The following is an 18,572-nucleotide window of genomic DNA, read 5'->3' on the forward strand; positions in this document are numbered from 1 at the left end:
TATTTATTTTTTTTAAAGAATGTGTGTTTGGGTGGGGGGGGGGGGGGGGGAGGAAAAAAACATTGATGTGAGAGTGCAACATTGATTGACTGCCCCCCACACACCAACCAGGGATGGAGCCCGAAACCCAGGCATGTGTTTATATTTTTTAAATGTGATCTGTACCTTTGTTTATTCTTTCTTCCCCTTCCCTCCCAATATCTCTAAGTTGCATTCAGAGTCAAAGAATATAAATGCTACAAGGCTGTCAAAAGTTGTTAAATTGCTTTCCCAAAAGGTCATGACTGATTATACACCCACTAGCAGGATGAAAGTATGAAAGTGCTGGGTTACTGAACCCTCGTGTACCAATATCACTGACCAATATTAGAGTTTAAAATTTGTGCTACTTTCATAGAGAAAATAATTATTACAGGCTTGATTGTACTTCTGCTAACTAGATGTTGAACATTATAATATTACTTTCTTTTAAATATCTGATTCTCAGATAAACATCAAGAAGTGATAAGTGATAGAAGGGAGTGTCTTTCTCTTTCTGTGTAAAGCAATGAATACTCACAGGCAAGACTGCTTGAAGCAGCTCTTGGGGTTCTCATGGGAGGGGCCCTCTATGGTCAGGCTGGGCCCTGAGTAAGTAAGGGAACTCTTTCAGGTGTTCCTGGTCATCTGAGGCTTTGGACCCCTCTTGGGTTGGAGATGAAGTAGAATCTACTGGTGAAATAATTAGACTTGGAGACACAGCACACACCTTTTCTCTAAGAAGTAATGGTGAGTAGTTAAACTTTAAATATAAGTTATTGTTATTCAGCATACAATTGTTAAAATGTAACTAATTATATTTAGAAGTGTTTAAAGTTGAGAATAGAGAGAGCCCTAACTGGACTTAAGAATTGAAATCCCTGAATACCACCATTACCCACTAAATATGAACAGTTCTCTGAAATTAATGAAGTGGGAATCATAGGCACATGGGCAAATAGGCGAATGCAAGTTTGTCCTGTAATATGTGGGACTTGATGCCATGGGAATGGAATTCTAGATGCAGCTTAACAATCTAGTCACACTCAGGGTACCCCTTAAGTACAGTTTCCTGAACTGGGTGACTCTTTTTTTTCATGGTTTCAACCAACAGGACTGTACATCCAGTGGCAGTTTTTCTCTCAGGCTTCAGGCCACACATATCCTACAATCTACTGCTTATATACATTAAACCTGAATATCTTTCAGGCCCATTTTGAGCCTTTCTCCTTACCCTCCTCCACCCATCCCAATTCCCTGTGCTGTCCACTTGATTGCCCTGCTCTTCTCTGACATTATATTGTTTCTTCTGCAGAGATGCTCTTCCTTTCTATTCCTGGAAAACTCACCATACAAAACTGAGTCTCTCCCTGACCTGCCTCAGGCTCTGAGGCTCTTTAACCCTCAGTATAGCCCCCACCTTATTTTGGTAACACCATTTTATAATTTTTTTTAATGTGTTTTTATTCATTTTAGAGAGAGAGGAAGGGATAGGGAGAGAGAGAGATAGAAACACAAATTATAAGAGAGAATCATTAATTGTCTGCCTCTTGCATGCTCCCTACTGGGGATCAAGCCCACAACCCGGGCAAGTGCCCTGATCAGGAATCAAACCATGACCTCCAGGTTCATAGGTCGATGCTCAACCACTACGCAACACTGGCCAGGCTTGGTGGTAACGCCATTTTCACTTTGCATATTAACTTTGAGTTTTTCTATTATATTAACTGTAAGTTCCAAGAACAGTAGCCATATCACATTCATTCAGTAAAGAAGGACATTTCTTAATGGTAAAGGGATCAATCCAACAAGGGGATATAATCCTTGTAAACATTTACATACCCAACATAGGAGCATCTAAATATATAAAGCAAATATTGACAGACATAAAAGGAGACATAGACAGTAATACAGTTATAGTATAAGAAACTTTAACATCACGTTAACATGCAGAAGGCAACCAATCAATGTGTGTCTTTCACATCGGATGTTTCTCTTTGTCTTTCCCTATCTCTTCCACTCTCCCTAAAAATCAATGGAAATATATCCTCAGGTGAGGATTAACAAAAAAATTCAAAATATACAAAGAACTACTACAACTTAACAACAAAAAAATTCCAATTAAAAAATGCACAGCTGCCCTAGTTGGTTTGGTTCAGTGTGGATAGAGCATCAGCCTGTGAACTAAAGGGTCCCAGGTTTGATTCTGGTCAAGGGCACATGCCCAGGTGCGGGCTCGATCCCAAGTGTGGGCATGCAGGAGGTAGCCAATCAATGATTCTCATCATTGGTGTTTCTCTCTCTCCCTTTCTCTCTGAAATTAATTTTAAAAGTATATTTTTAAAAAATGCACAGCTCTAGCCAGTTTGGCTCAGTGAGTAGAGCGTCACCCTACAGACTGAAGGGTCCTGGGTTCATTTCTGGTCAAGGGGACATGCCCAGGTGGCGGGGCTCGATCCCCAGTGAGGGGCGTGCAAGAGGCAGCCAATCAATGATTCTCATCATTGATGTTTCTCCCTCTCTGAAATCAATAAAAATATATATATATATTTTAAATGCACAGAGACCCTGGCCGGGTAGCTCAGTAACTTGGAACCAAGGTTTTGGCTTCAATCCCAGTCAGGGCACATACATGGATCAGCCAATGAATGCATAAATAAGTAGAACAAATAAGGGGGGAAAGGAGATAACTATAATAGTGTCAACATTAAAAATTTAAGTAATTTTAAAAATAAAAATTGAAAAAGGGATTAAAAAGTCAAGAGAGGAGAAGTCATGAATCCACTTCATTTATGCAAAGTTTGTGTATGGTAGATTTATAAAGGAGCAAAGTGGATAATTTGCTTGATCTATAAATCTTTGATTATGGTATCAGCCAAGACTCCTAGCTCAGAGCTATACCTACACAACAGTCAGCCTTTCTATAACTCTAGCATATATTTTTCTAAAGCAAACTAATGAAACACTGTGTAAAACTTACCTTTCAAGTTGTATATATAATTCTGGGCTACAGAACTACATCTGCTATCTGATAGTCATTAAAAGTAATCGTTATTTTGGGGGAGAAACCAAGATGGCGGCATAGGTAAACACTGGAGATTGCTGCCTCGCACAACCACTTCAAAAATACAACTAAAAGACATAACGGACATCATCCAGAACCACAGGAAGGCTAGCTGAGTGGAATTCTACAACTAGAAGGAAAGAGAAAAACATACCGAGACTCAGAGGAGGTGCAGTGCTGAAGTAAATACAAAGGTGCGGAGGTGCATGCGGAGAGGGCTGGCGGCTGAGGACACGATTGTCTTTTTCAATCGGGAGGGAGTCTCAGGCTCTGAGCTCCAGTTCCCGGCGAATCTCTGGGGAACCAGATTCATACGGGAGAAACGGGACTGTCTGGCATCGGTTGGAACTCGAGGGCAGCTTTCTCTCGGAGGCGCTCGTGGCGATTGCCAGGACCTCTGAAGGCAGGACTGAGAGCAGCCATACTGCTGGCTCGCTCGGCCCGCCCTATTGATCCCCTGGGACCCCGCCCCGCCACGGAGGCTTTTGTAATCTGAAAATAACTTAACAAACTGCAGCTGCTCCAAGGCCCCAGGGCAACTTGCACAGCTGCTTCTGCTGGGTAGCCTCAGGCAAAGGCTAGATTAGCACCTCCTTAGATCCAAGAGCCAGTGTACCCAGTGGTCAGAGTGGGACCATCCAATTACAACTCCTCAGATCTATAAGGGACACACTCAGGGGGCAGACTCAGTGAGCACCAAAGCCCCACTGAAGCAAGTCTTGCCCCATAAGGGTGTCTCCAGCACAGAAGTTCTCCCACCGTAGACACAAGCACAGAAGTTCTCCCACTGCAGACACAGCTGATTCTCACTGCCAATTGGCCTGGAGGTCAATTCCTCCCAGTGACACCTAAAACAATCAAGGCATAACTACAACAAGACTGTGCACAAAGCCCACAAGGGGGTGCACCAAGAGTGTCCACCTCAGGTAACTGGGGAGGCTGAGCCACTGGGCCCTGTAGGACACCTAGCACACAAAACCACTCTACCAACACAGGGAAGCAGACAAAATGCGAAGACAAAGAAACAGGTCACAAATGACAGAAATGGAGGACAGCAAACGACTGGATATAGAGTTCAAAACCACGGTTCTAAGATTTTTCAAGAATTTTATGGAAACCGCCGATAAATGTATTGAGATCCTTAAGAAATCTAGTGAGACCCTCGATGTTGTGATAAAGGACCAACTAGAAATTAAGCATACACTGACTGAAATAAAGAATATTATACAGACACCCAATAGCAGACCAGAGGAGCGCAAGAATCAAGTCAAAGATTTGAAATACGAAGAAGCAAAAAACACCCAACCGGAAAAGCAAAATGAAAAAAGAATCCAAAAATACGAAGATAGTGTAAGGAGCCTCTGGGACAGCTTCAAGCGTACCAACATCCGAATTATAGGGGTGCCAGAAGAAGAGAGAGAGCAAGATATTGAAAACCTATTTGAAGAAATAATGACAGAAAACTTCCCCTACCTGGTGAAAGAAATAGACTTACAAGTCCAGGAAGCGCAGAGAACCCCAAACAAAAGGAATCCAAAGAGGACCACACCAAGACACATCATAATTAAAATGCCAAGAGCAAAAGACAAAGAGAGAATCTTAAAAGCAGCAAGAGAAAAAAAGTCAGTTACCTATAAGGGAGTACCCATACGACTGTCAGCTGATTTCTCAACAGAAACTTTGCAGGCCAGAAGGGAGTGGCAAGAAATATTCAAAGTGATGAATAGCAAGAACCTACAACCAAGATTACTTTATCCAGCAAAGCTATCATTCAGAATTGAAGGTCAGATAAAGAGCTTCACAGATAAGGAAAAGCTAAAGGAGTTCATCACCACCAAACCAGTATTATATGAAATGCTGAAAGGTATCCTTTAAGAAGAGGAAGAAGAAGAAAAAGGTAAAGATACAAATTATGAACAACAAATACACATCTATCAACAAGTGAATCTAAAAATCAAGTGAATAAATAATCTGATTAACAGTATGAACTGGTGATTATAATAGAATCAGGGACATAGAAAGGGAATGGACTGACTATTCTTGGGGGGGAAAGGGGTGTGGGGGGTGCAGGAAGAGATTGGACAATAATCATGCACCTATGGATGAGGACAGTGGGTGGGGAGTGAGGGCGGAGGGTGGGGTGGGAACTGGGTGGAGGGGAGTTATGGTGGGAAAAAAGAGGAACCAGTGTAATAATCTGAACAATAAAGATTTAATTTTTAAAAAAAGTAATTGTTATTTTGAGCAATCACACCAACATGGTTCTATGATTATGTCATTCCTGTGATTTTTTTATCTTCTGGGTACAAAATGCTTGTTTCAGTATGACATTCACAATTTTAAAAATTTACCTTTAATATTTTCTAGGTACCCAAGATCCTAACAAAATGCATTCTGAACAGTCCTCAATTGTACCATGTTCTAAGTCACGTGAAGAAGTGTTGAACCCTCTCTCACCCAGTTTTTTGTCCAAGAGTAAGACATCCTTTCCTAAAGACAGTGAGTAGTAATGTTATTAATTCTTGGACAATTTCTGTGAGTTGGAGATAATAATTAGTTCCTGGGACAATGCTGTTGCTATTAGCCCTTTTACTTTTGTTGCTCTATACTTTATGCAGTTCTTTTGGGTTTTACATGATCTTATTTGTAAATTAGAGGCCTGGTGAGACGGCCCCGGTGAGGTTGAGACGGCCCCTGTGAGGCTGCAACGGCCCCTGGGAAGCCAAGAAAAATACCACATGATCTCACTCATTTATGGATAATAAAGACCATTATAAACTGATATACAAAGGCAGAGCAGCATTGAACAGACTGTCAAACTACAGTGGGAAGCCTAGGGAGGGTTGGCGGGGTAAGAGATCAACCGAAGGACTTGTATGCATACAAATATGAATAACCAATGGACACAAGACACTGGGGGGTAGGGGAGGCTGAGGGAAGGCCAAGCGGGGAAAAAGGAGACAAATGTACTACTCCTTGTAATATTTTAAGCAATAAAAAAGTCAAAAAAAAGATATTATACATAAAAAAGAATAAATAATATGTAAGATTTTTAAAAAATATTCAAATTAGGTAGATTTTAATAATATGTATGTATTATTTCAAGCCACACAATTATTCATGAGTCTGACCCAAGGATAAGGATCTTTATCATATTTTCTTTCAATAAAATTAAATTAAAAATTAAAAAAAAAAATTTATGGTTGAGGGTCACCACAACATGAGGAACTGTATTAAAGGGTCGCGGCATTAGGAAGGTTGAGAACCATTGCATAAAGCCATTGTTAATGACTGCCTTTATAACATGTGGACAACCATAATTTATATAATTATTCTTCAAGCTATTTAGGGTTTTTAGTAAGTTTTTCATTGCTTTTAAATAACTTTTCAGGAAACTTTTATGATAATTTATATTCTTCCTAATTTAATTAGATCCCTACTTGTTTACTGAGGATGAGTCCCTGATTTGTTTTTTTGTGTGCTTTTTAAAAAAAATCAAGTTAAAATATATTTCTAAGTAGTATTATGAATATGTTTACATAGGTATATGTGTATATAAGATGATTTATTTCTTAGAGTTTCATTTTAACGTCCACTTAAATTCATCCAACTAGCAGAAATTCCTTCTGTGGAAATGACTCCAAGTGCTAGGAAGCTAGGGGAGCCTATCCGATCAGCTATTCCTTTACATCCACCTTATCAGCCTTCAGAGCCTCGAGCACCCTATCCCATAGGAAAAGAATACTTGCATTCAAGTCATTGCTCCCCTGCCATGAATTCTACTGGAGAGGGCACAGACTTTTTTGTGGTAAGTAGAAAAGCTTGCTTTCAATTGGTTAGATGTCTATAGATTTAAAGAAGTCTCTGCTAGAATAGTAGTCAAGGATATTACACTAATCAGAGCACTGTACTTCTTAAACTTTACCTCTGCATATTCCTAATGGTCTTACTTTAGGAATATAGGGGCAGGATGAATGTATAAAAAGGGAAATAATAAGAGCCAACACGTTTACTTTGTACCAGGCACTGTTCTAGGTACTTTACAAATAGTGAATAATTTACTCTTCTCAACACAGCTCTGGGAGTAGATACTATTTTCATTTCCCATGGGGAAGCTGATAGAGGTTTAGTATCTTGTCCCAGGTCACACAGCAATTGTAGAGCCAGGATTTGAATTCAGGTATTCTGGCTTCAGAACCCACATTGTATGTCCCTGATTAAGTAAATTAAAATGTTTAAAAGTATAAAAGGTGTGAAAAAAACCTTTTATCCATAGTCCTTTTATCCAGCATGAACTACTATTAATATCGTGGCCTATTTGCTTCCACTCTTATTCTTTAAAAAAAAAAAATTCTTCATAAGAGTTAACCTGTCCTTTATCTTCCTAGAAATAAGAACAGGTAAGTATATGCAAAGAGTAAATTTATAAATAATGATATATTCTCATTTTGAAAAAGTCAAACAATACAGAAAAAGTACAGAGACAAAATGACCATCATTAGCATTAGGTGACCATCATTTTAAACATTCTATGTATCTATTCAGAGAGGAGGGTGGATGAAAGAAAAGAGAGCAAAAAGGAATCATAGCACAATGATTGCATTTGGAAGAGGCTTGTGGGTGGTGGTGAAAGGACTTATGAGTTGCTGGTAATACTCCATTTCTTGACCTGAGTGGCAGTTGAGCGGGACACTTAAACTTCAATTAAAAAGTTTTTTAGCCCTAACTGGTTTGGCTCAGTGGATAGAGCGTCGGCCTGCGGACTCAAGGGTCCCAGGTTCGATTCCAGTCAAGGGCATGTACCTTGGTTGCGGGCACATCCCCAGTAGGGAGTGTGCAGGAGGCAGCTGATCGATGTTTCTCTCTCATCAATGTTTCTAACTCTTTTTAAAATATTTTTTAAAGTATAATATTTTTAAAATATTATAGTTATTTACTAAAAAATATTAAATTTAACTTCAATAGAAGAAAAAGATACTGAAGTGAAACTAAAAACATTGTTAAATATCAAATATTCCTTTACCGCAAGAAATATTTTCCAGAAGATTCCCTCTGAAGTTAAGAAATAACTCGTTAAAATATTAGGAATTTATATTCATATTTTAAGAGGTTTTGTCTTTAACTGTTTCAATTTTGGACAATTTATATTGACTTCTTGATATGAAAGATAATGACTTTAATACTTTCCACTTGTGATTTGATCATTTTTCATTGTTCAGGTTTAGCCATAATCCCTGAATTTTCATATTTGCGAATACCTCACCTGCCTTTATAGTTGAATGGCACCCTGAGCCACACTTTTTCTCTGAGTACAAGTTTACAGACATTGCTCCATTCTTTTAGTATTGAGGATCCATAGTGTATTTGGCAAATTCTCTATTTTTTAAAAAAAGCAAAACATGGAGAATAAAGGGACCTAGCTTTGTGAAATAGATCCTCCCCTTCCCTCACACTCAAAATGTTATTTTTGTGTGTCTTCTTTATAGTTTTTCAAATCAACTCTCTTTTGTTTTTAATAGGAACCAGATAATAGAGTTTTCTTAACTTCCAAGTTGCCTGAAGATAACAAACAGGAAACATATCCAACTCAAGTCCAAAGCCCTAGGACAAGGAAGCTTCCTAAAGGAAAAAGGTAACATTACTGCAGGCTTCATTGTTTACAATCTGGTAAAGGGATTTGAAGTTAGGGCTATACTCTCCAAATTTAGCTGTGAAGACCGGTATGAAATATTTGTTAAAGCACATATTACAATTATTTTAAACTAAGTAATGTACACTTGGCTACCTAAATATCCATGGTCATTTTTATTACAGATATGGAAACAAAGCTGCTGTCTCATCCTGGGATTCACCTTTCTCTCAGAAGCCAGAAGATAGGTTAACAGGACAAGAATTACATGCAGTATCAGAGAAACTCTCTCAACGGCTCTCTGAACTAGATTGGGCAAGTCTTGTTTTTATCTATATTGATATTGCCATAGTTGGTGAGCATTTAAGTCATTTTATAATTGAAAGTGAAAGCTAAGCTAAAAAGCTGGAAAGTTACTTGTGTTTTAGTTGCTGTGAAAATGTTCGTAAATAAGACAGAACATAGGATGAAAAACAATCTAGCCTTTCATGATATAACCAAATTTGGTACAGATTTACCCAAATTTTTATTGAATTCTGATGAAAACGAATCACTTAACGTAAGTAATTACATGAAATCATTTATCTTTTTTGTTTTTAAATACATTTGTATTGATGTCAGAGAGGAAGGGAGAGGGAAAGAGAGAGAAACATCAGTGATGAGAGAGAACCATTGATTGGCTGCCTCCTGCACGCCCCCCCCAATGGGGATCCAGCCCACAACCTGGGCATGCGCCCTGATCAGGAATTGAACCATGCATGACCTGGTTCATAGCTCCACACTCAACCACTGAGCCATACTGGCTGAGCTAAATCATTTATCTTTTGATACATCTGTAATATAGTTTCCTTTTGTCAATAAAATTTATGGATCTCTGATTCTCACAAAATACAGTATAATAGTTTGGGGGTATCATTGAATAAATGTATTAAATCCTTATTGAATTACTCCAAAGTTTATTGAAACTGAATAGTCCAAAGCACTGGTATACACTCTTTAGAAGTTAAACATGCATAAACATCTGAAAACTTGTTATTTATTAGTGCCTGATTATTAGGGGAAGCTTTCTAAAGGTTGCGTTTGTCCTGTCCTTCCAACTTACTTTCTGCTAAAATCAATGAAAAGATGTTGAATTTCATTGGTAGATGTTAAAAAGTGCCCTGGGTGATCGAATTAAAGAAAACACTCACCACAAAGAAGATAATGGAAATGAAGAAGTGAAGAGTGGAAATTTTGAGACACTGTCCCAGCACAGTGACGGCATCATGGAGTGTGGGCCAAAGAAGCGAAAGCCAGGTACCTATCCCAGAGGGGCAGGATGAGGACAGGCTACGGAACCACATAGGCGCTTCTATGGGTTTATAATGACTGGCTTTCTCATTTTAAATAGTTCATAAATATAAAAAGGATAAAAAATAATATCAAATACCTGTATCTTCACCATCTAGAAGTAGCAGATGTTAATAGTTATACTTTACACCTCTGCATTGAAGTAAGAATCTAAATACCTTATCTGTCCTTCCCATAGTCAATTCTTTTTCCTTCCCTCAAAGAAACCACTCTCAAAATTGGCATATTTTTTTCTTATTCCTGTTTTTATTTTTTCTTTCCAGTTTTATTGAGATATAATTGACATATGTCATTGTATTAATTTAAGGTGTACATCTTGATGATTTGATATGTGTATATACTGCAAAATGATTTCCACAAGTTTAGTTAACATATAACCTTTAAGATCTAATCTCTTAGCAACTTTCAAATATGCAATACAGTATTTTTAACTAAAGTCTCCATGAAGAACATTACAACACAGAACTTATAACAGGAAGTTTGTACTTTTTGTTCACCTCCACACATTTCGCCCACTCCTAACCCCCCCCCCCACCTTTGTCACCTGCAAATCTGTTCTCCGTATCTGAGTGGGGTTTTTTTAGGTTCTACATACAAGTGAGAAAATACAGCATTTATCTTTTTTGTCTGACATATTTCATTCAGCATAATGCCCTCAATGCCCATCTATGTTGCCACAATGGCAGGATTTCCTTCTTTTTTATGGTTGAATAATATTGCATTGCATTTATATGCATTCCTCATCCATTTATCTGTCAGTGGACACTTAAGATAGGTTGTTTGCATGTCTTGACTGTTGTAATACTACTACTTTTCACGTGGAGGTATAGATATCTTTTACATTACTACATGTGTGAAAGTAGCAAACAAACCAGCCCCCAGCACTGTGGCCCCAAGTCCTCAGCACCCACACTGTCTTGAACTCTCTCATCATTTAAATGACAGTGTTCCATCACTTTGATTGTGGTTTCTGGAGAATTGCCATTTTCTTTCTGCTACCTGTGACCTTGGTTATTCATGGTATTTGATGGGTTATTCCTCTGCTGGCATATTTGAAGTAGTGAACACCTTTATTTAGGTACAGTCTTAATTTTAACAATTCAGCAGGTTGATAATTAGATCTTTCTTTTTCCCCCCAGTAGGTGGTGCTATAGCACAAGTTCTTGTTTTCTCTTAGGTGCGCTACTTTGCACCCTCTGGGGTTGTGGTTTGTGGGGGTGTGTGGTTGTAGGAGTCTCCACCTGGGTGACTGTGTGTGTGTCCCTGCTGTGTCTTAGTCACCTGGATCTCCAGACATCACCATCATGGTGGGGAGATGTGACATGAGGGGATAGGCTGGGTTTTCAAGCCTGCTACACTGCTACCTGGTTCCCTGTGGCTGCTTAGCACCACTGTGCTGTAGCCAAGAGGCTGTAGACATGTCTCCACTGCTGTTACACGGCCCACTGCAGTCGGGGGAGGGAGCGGATTCTCAGGTACAGACACTGCTTCTGCCCCTCTTACCCTCTGCCAGGCTGTAATGTGTGGGCTGCACCCCTACTACACCACTGCCACCACTGTTGTGTTAGCTGGAGCCATGGGTCTAGCCACAGCATCGGGGGAACTGCATCTGCAGGCATCATCCTTGTCCTTACCCCCACCCTCCCTCCCCTATACATTCTATCTAATACACCCACCTTCAGATGTACCAATGTGTGGATCTCTCAGGCATGGCAGTGTTGAACAGAACCTTTGTTGGGTTATAGATGTCTGATTAGTTGTAAATTTAAGGGTAGATACATAGGGGTCTTCCTACTCCACAATGATGCTGAAGTCACTCCTATACTGCCATATTGAACAGGAACCCTTTTAACCCTGTGTTTATACTTTAATAGCCTGTGTTACCTGTCTAAATATGTTAGTGTTTTATTTTTTTAAAACAGTTTACATAGATACTGTATATATTATTTGGAAACTTGCCTTTTTGGTTAACATTGTGTTGGAAATCAATGTTGATACTTATACATTCAGTTAATTCATTTTAACTATTACGTAACTAAGGTCATACAATTTATCCCATTTGGGTTTGTGTATATATTTCTCACCATTTCCCCTATTGTAGGACTTGTGGATTGTTTCCATAACTACAAACAGTTCTGCTATGAACAACCTTAACAAGTTTCTCTAGGATCTACATCTATTAGAATTACTGGATCATGGGGTTTACACTTTTGCACCATTACCAGATTCCCCTCCAAAGTGATTGCACCAGTTTATATTCAGCTCAGCAATGCATGACAGTTTCCAGTTTGCCACATTTTTGCAGATACTTCCTACTGTTTGTTCAAATTCAAGTAATTATCTTGTCTTCCACCAACTAGAATTCTGCATGTTTTCCATCTACTTTGACCATCCTTTTTTCTCTAGAAACAGTACTTTTCATCTAAAACTTCCTGAACATTTTCAGTTGTTGTTTTTTGGTGTGTGTGTGTTTTTTTTTACTCCAAGAATATTTTTTCCTTCTCGTGATTATTGTATCTCTTCCTTTACACTTGGCTCAGGTAATCTCTAGAACCCTAACCCACTAACCTACATGTTCTCTTACTATACACATCCATATGGTAGTCAGTTTTCAAAACATTATAAGTTAAAATGTTATTTTAGCTAGATGTTCAGTTTCTAAAGAATACTACATTATGGCTGTAGTAAAATGTCCTAAAAGTATCATTTTAAATAGATTGTGCAATTCAGTTTTTCTTAATATCTCAGAATTCGAAATGAATTAAGAAGATTTGAAATAAGAGTGAAAGGAAAAATAAAAGCTCAGGGAATTTTGATTTCTCTGGGAAATTTTATTTAGAAAGATATTAAACTAATTTCCTTGACCTTAGAACTATATTGAATTATTCCACTTTTCCAAAAAGGCACAGAGTCCCCCTCTTCACAACTGTTAGATGTCCAAGCACAGCTATAAACAATGGAACATAAAACAGTTTGTGAAAAGTGATTTGTTAGATTATAGGTAGTGTGGAATTAGGATGGCTAGATGGCTAAGTAGGAAATGCCAGGACTGCTTAGAAAAAGCTAAAATATGTTAACTTTTGCTGATAAGCGCACTGCTTTATAAGGATAAGATTTGGGTAAGTAAAAGGATCGCAGACATAACTCAGATGGCCAAACATTTCTTTCTTCCTCTACCACTAAGAGCACTTTATCGGCTTTTGTGTACAGCTGGCATCCCACATTTTGCTCCATGTTCAACCCCAAGTTGAGTATAGAACCTAAGTACTTTGAGACAGTGCACATTTATGTGCAGTTGTCTGTTTATTTGGTAGGATTAAAGATACAAATATAAATTAGTCATAGGAGAGAGTCCATTTAGAGTACATTTAGCAGTCACGGCCACTCCCTTTGGATTTGGTGAAAATTAACTATTTGGTCTCTTATTTAACATTTCTGGTTGTCAGGAACTAATGGTATATGTCTCTTCTGTGTTGTAGGACTTGCCACGCCTAGAAAGCCACCCTACAGATCTCATTCGCTCTCTCCATCTCCAGTTAACAAAAACAAACAGTTCCATATGGAAAGAAAAAAGCAGAGAAAGCCAAAAGAAACAGATATCCGCCGATTCCAAGCTAAGGTACATTCCATCTCTTGACTACCATTGGACAGCAGGCAGTACCATTTACCCTCAGCCAAATGCTACAGTGATTAAAGGCTAAAATGCATTTAATATTCTTGAGCTAAGTAGATGATAGGAAATTATGTGACATGGCTTTTATGTCCCATATTAGGGAGCATAAAACTTGTACTCACAAAATTTTAAGAAGACTAACCTTGTCAGATATAGACCAGTACTGAAGGAAATTAAGAAAGAGTAGGTCAGTAAGGATTGATAGTTTCAGAGAGACCTTTAGAGATTAACGGAATTTGAGGTAGATTAAATGTGACAGGCCATTTGAGGTACAGATAGGATGAAAGTAACCAAGACAGGAATGAGAGGAGGTGGTTAGGATTCAACAAGGAGAATGTATGATTACCAAGGAAGACTTTCTGCGATGGAGTAGGGATTTTGAAATGTAATATAAATTTAGAACACTTAAGTTGTTTTCTATAGTTTCCTATATAATGAAAGCCTAATATGCAAATTGTCCCCTTGGGCAGTCATTCTACCGGGAGTTTGACCGTTTGCTATGATGTGCACTGACCACCAGGGGACAGCGTGGAAAATGGTGGGAGTTGGCGACCCACTGCGACCTCTCGCAGGCTACCTGGGTACAGAGGTGCAGTAAGAATGTGGGATGTTCACCGAGCTCACTCTCACTCTCACGTCCCACACCCGCACGGCCTCTTTCGGGTGAGCTGGGCCATAGCCACCAGGACCGCAGGGGCCCGTCGGGCTCCTCGTGGGTTTGCGCAGGAGCCAGTCTGCAAGGCCAGCTGGGAGAGAGTGTGCTGCCCACCCCATGGGGACTTGGATGCTGTGACTAAGGCAGAGAAGGGCACATGGAGGCCCAGGGCCCAGGTTTTGCCCAGGACCCAGAGGTCAGCGGGGACCTGCCCTTCCACGCCAGAAGCTCACGCTTTGATCGCTGGCCAGGCCTAGGGACCGAATCCATGCATGAATTTTGTGCACCGGGCCTCTAGTATTTTATAATTCACACTAGAGGCCCGGTGCACGAATTCGTGCACGGGGGGCGGGGCGGGGGTCCCTCAGCCTGGCCGACGATCGGGGCTGTCTTGCTCAGTCCCAGTGGGGACCGGCCAGCCGGGGGAGGTTGGCACTGACCACCAGGGGGCAGCTCCTGCATTGAGCGTCTACCCCCTGGTGGTCAGTGCACATCATAGCTACCGTCCAGTCATAACGGTCATTTAGGCCAGTGGTCGCCAACCTTTCGGACCTCATGGACCACTGATGGCGACCGCTGGCTTAGGCTTTTATGTATTTAGATATATAGATGAGTTACAATAGCATGTAACTTCAATTCAACATGTAAATTCCACTCAAGGGAGTATCAACATAATTTCAAGAACTATTAGAACAAAAAAATACATTATGTAGAATTTCATTTTATGTCTCAAGTACATGTCTATTAAATAATGTATATTTGTGATATAGATAATGAAAAGAACTTTTTAAAGAAGTGAATACAATGGCAGGATCTTGGATGAATTTTCTTCCTTCATTTTCATTTGTATGTTTTTTTATAACTAAATGTCATATGGCCTTTTCCTGTTGTAGGCACTAACTGAGGCATTTGAAAGGGAACTAAGAAGAAATAAAGTTCAAGAGAATATTGGACCTCCAGAAACAAATGAGGAGGAAACAGTGGGTAAAAGTCTCTACTGTAATAAATGCCATTTGATCAGATCAGTGGAAAGTACAGAGAAATGAACTTTTTAATATGAAAAAAGAATCAGCAGGGCATTCGCTCCTTAGAAAAAGACAGGATTTCATTTCATGATGTGGGATTTTTCTCTTATTTATAGGGTATCCAAGTTGCTGAATGTAGCAAGACATGGTACCAGAGAACACGAGCATTTTTCCTTCCTGCCTAAAACTTCCCTCAGTTTTTAAGGGGTTCTATTGCTTAGCAGTTCACCAAAGTTCTAATAGATAGTCTAGGCCAGTGGTCGGCAAACTCATTAGTCAACAGAGCCAAATAGCAACAGTACAACGATTGAAATTTCTTTTGAGAGCCAGATTTTTTTTTAAACTTAAACTATATAGGTAGGTACACTGTTATTAACTTAATTAGGGTACTCCTAAGGCTTAGGAAGAGCCACACTCAAGGGGCCAAAGAGCCGCTTGTGGCTCACGAGCCGCAGTTTGCCGACCACGGGTCCTGGCTGACAAGTTAAAGGGATGTAAGAAAAGACAGGAAATCTCAGTTGTTATATACCTGGTGGGAAGAAACCCAAAGCATCAGTTTCCATTGCCTTTCAAAAGGATGGTTATAGAAACTGAAAGCATGGAAAAAATGCTTATGCTAAAATGTTCAATAAATAAAACAGGATATAAAATACAATATGGTTACAACTAAACATTGGGAACTTTGACAACTTTTTCCATGTAGATTTAAAAAGAAATAAGTACATCAAAACATTATTAGTTGTATTTAGTGTGTGGGAATATGGCGACTATGAAATTTTAAAAAAATTCAGTCCTTTTTCAAATTCCAGAGGATGCTGGAAGTCAAAAGATTCTTTATACTTAGAGTAGATAAATACTAAGCAGATTTTAGAAATCTAAAGTAAAATGGTTTGGCTCAAGATTAGTTAGCTATTTTTGTCAATATGTAATATTTAAGATGATGTATTAACAAGTTATTAGACTTCTGTCTTATTTCTATTCTGTTTTGTATCTGCTTTTAAGGAAAAAATATACAGAGAAGCTGGTCATAAAAGAACTCCAAAACACAGTCAACCCTGGAAGATTTACTCTAGAAACACCATAACTCCAAGTCCAAGAGGTGGCTTGCCAAAAGCAAATAAAGTAGTTCCAAGTAAGAACCACAAAATTGTACTTTGTGGAACACTGGCATCCTTTAAAAGTGTGTGCTACATCTCAAGGACACTCACCGAAAACTGACATCCACAAGTTAGTTGGAGAAAGTTTCCTCTTTTATCACTGCCATGCGCTAGATTTCTGTAAAGAGATAAAACTCTTCAATAAGGCATTTATTTAAAACTCTTCAATAATATCTTTGGTGCCAGGATATAAGCCACCCTAAGGAATACTAGGGCCACTCACTACCTGCTGCTCCGGCTTTAGCGTTATTCTGCTCATTCATCCTGGCTGCCTTTTCTTTGTTTCTGGGAAGTTGGTAGAATCAGAGGGATGCGCCAAAGCAAGCAGATGGCCTGTCCAGCTCCTGTTATATTGACAGTTGGTGCCAGTGAGTGCTAGAGTTCTGTTACAAGGAAAATGAGGTCATATGAAATGCCAAGGTGCGGTTTCAAAGACGGCTGGCCTAACTACATCCCATCAGACACACTCTTTGCCTCCCAGTAGGGCTGAGGAGTCTGTGTGACCACACACAGAGCATCCACCCAAGGCAGCCGAGTCAGCTGAGCAGTTAGGATGGACTTCACAAGACCAGCTTGTCATCAATCAGATCTGTTGAGCTTATTTTCATTCGTACTAGTAGTTGGTTTACTCTGATCAAAGAAGGGATGCAAAAGTAATAACATACTTTTAGAATTGTTCTTTTCAGGATCTGAACCACATCACTTAGGTAAGCTTTGATCTATCACAGTGGTTCTCAACCTGTGGGTCGCGACCCCTTTGGCGGTCAAAAGACCCTTTCACAGGGGTCGCCTAAGACCATCCTGCATATCAGATAATTACATTACGATTCATAACAGTAGCAACACTACAGTTATGAAGTAGCAACGAAAATAATTTTATGGTTGGGTCACAACATGAGGAACTGTATTTAAAGGGCCAGAAGGTTGAGAACCACTGATCTATCAGGAAGGTGGGATGAGAGTTCTTATTAAAAGCTGTCAGCAAGTCTCTCAGATTGAGCCTTTTTTCTTTTTACCTTGCAGTGAAAGTAAATGAACACAGTCTCCTGCCCCTGATGCTTGAGCAGTTTCCATTTCTCCATGTTTCTGGCCAAACACTAAGCAAAATGTGGAAACAGCAAATTGCACAGATTGAACAGCTCAAAAAAGACGCATATAGAGAAGATCGATCAAAGAAGAAACTCCAGGATGAAGTAAGCTGTCAATTTTAAGTGTAGGAATATAACCAAAAAGGGAAAGAGCTTATCCCTGAAAATTTAGTGAACAGAATTATTAACCTCCTTCCCTTTGGTTTCACTTAAAGATAGAAGAAGCCTTAAGAAGGCATGACCTGCTTACTGCACTTGTCAAGAAAGAATATGAACATGACAAGAGATTGGTATGTCAAGAGCAAGTTGGGTATAACTTTGAATTTATAACTTATATTAATTACTTTTATTTGTACCAGCTGGGCAGTAGCCCCACAGATTGTTACTTTGAACACTTGCCTGTGGAAGCATCTGGGGCTTGAACCAAAACTGATGAGTGGGGAAGTTGCTAGGTGCTTTCTAATATAGTTTCATTTAGTCTTTATTGTAACAAGATGGACACATTTTCTATGAAATGAAAAACCCAAGGCTTTGAGATGTTAACTTGCCCTGGATCCCACCATAATCAGTAAGGAGCAAGGTGGAGATTTTAACCCAGGTCTGTCCCTACCTTCATGGCCCCTTAGAGGTACCACGTGGTTGTAACTAGTTCTTTAGTCTACTCCCATCTTCTCAGGTCCCAGGTAGAGATGAGGTAGTTTGCCAGCCTCCATTATAATTTGGATAGAGAATCGTACACAGCACATCATCCTCTGTTGAGTATAATGAAGGGAAAGGACAGAGGTCAGAGACAATATGCCAGAGAAAGATTTAAAACCACTGGCTGAATGTAGAGATAAGCAATGAGAACCATAATCCCAGACATTTCCAAAGAAGGGGAAGCCATCTGAGGAACTGCATGTGGTACTTTGAT

The 18,572-nt window shown here is 39.4% G+C and overlaps 1 protein-coding gene across 10 annotated transcripts in view; it reads left to right on the forward strand.

Annotated features, from left to right (window-relative positions):
• CEP95 (centrosomal protein 95kDa) overlaps nt 1-18,572 on the forward strand; it is a 31,123-nt gene that overhangs the window by 9,030 nt on the left and 3,521 nt on the right. For 3 of the 10 annotated variants that reach the window (XM_005858670.2, XM_014532323.1, XM_014532328.1), the window contains 11 exons: nt 653-768; nt 5,450-5,581; nt 6,697-6,890; nt 8,602-8,714; nt 8,897-9,026; nt 9,857-10,007; nt 13,541-13,680; nt 15,283-15,369; nt 16,417-16,546; nt 17,595-17,764; nt 17,875-17,949. In XM_005858670.2, coding sequence (XP_005858732.1) covers nt 653-768; nt 5,450-5,581; nt 6,697-6,890; nt 8,602-8,714; nt 8,897-9,026; nt 9,857-10,007; nt 13,541-13,680; nt 15,283-15,369; nt 16,417-16,546; nt 17,595-17,764; nt 17,875-17,949 — 1,438 coding nt within the window. The remainder of the gene's footprint in view (nt 1-652; nt 769-5,449; nt 5,582-6,696; nt 6,891-8,601; nt 8,715-8,896; nt 9,027-9,856; nt 10,008-13,540; nt 13,681-15,282; nt 15,370-16,416; nt 16,547-17,594; nt 17,765-17,874; nt 17,950-18,572) is intronic. The other 7 variants (XM_014532321.1, XM_014532331.1, XM_014532335.1 and 4 more) reach the window with 5 other exon arrangements.

This window comes from Myotis brandtii, unplaced genomic scaffold (assembly GCF_000412655.1).
Source record: "Myotis brandtii unplaced genomic scaffold, ASM41265v1 scaffold120, whole genome shotgun sequence".
Taxonomy (NCBI): domain Eukaryota; kingdom Metazoa; phylum Chordata; class Mammalia; order Chiroptera; family Vespertilionidae; genus Myotis; species Myotis brandtii.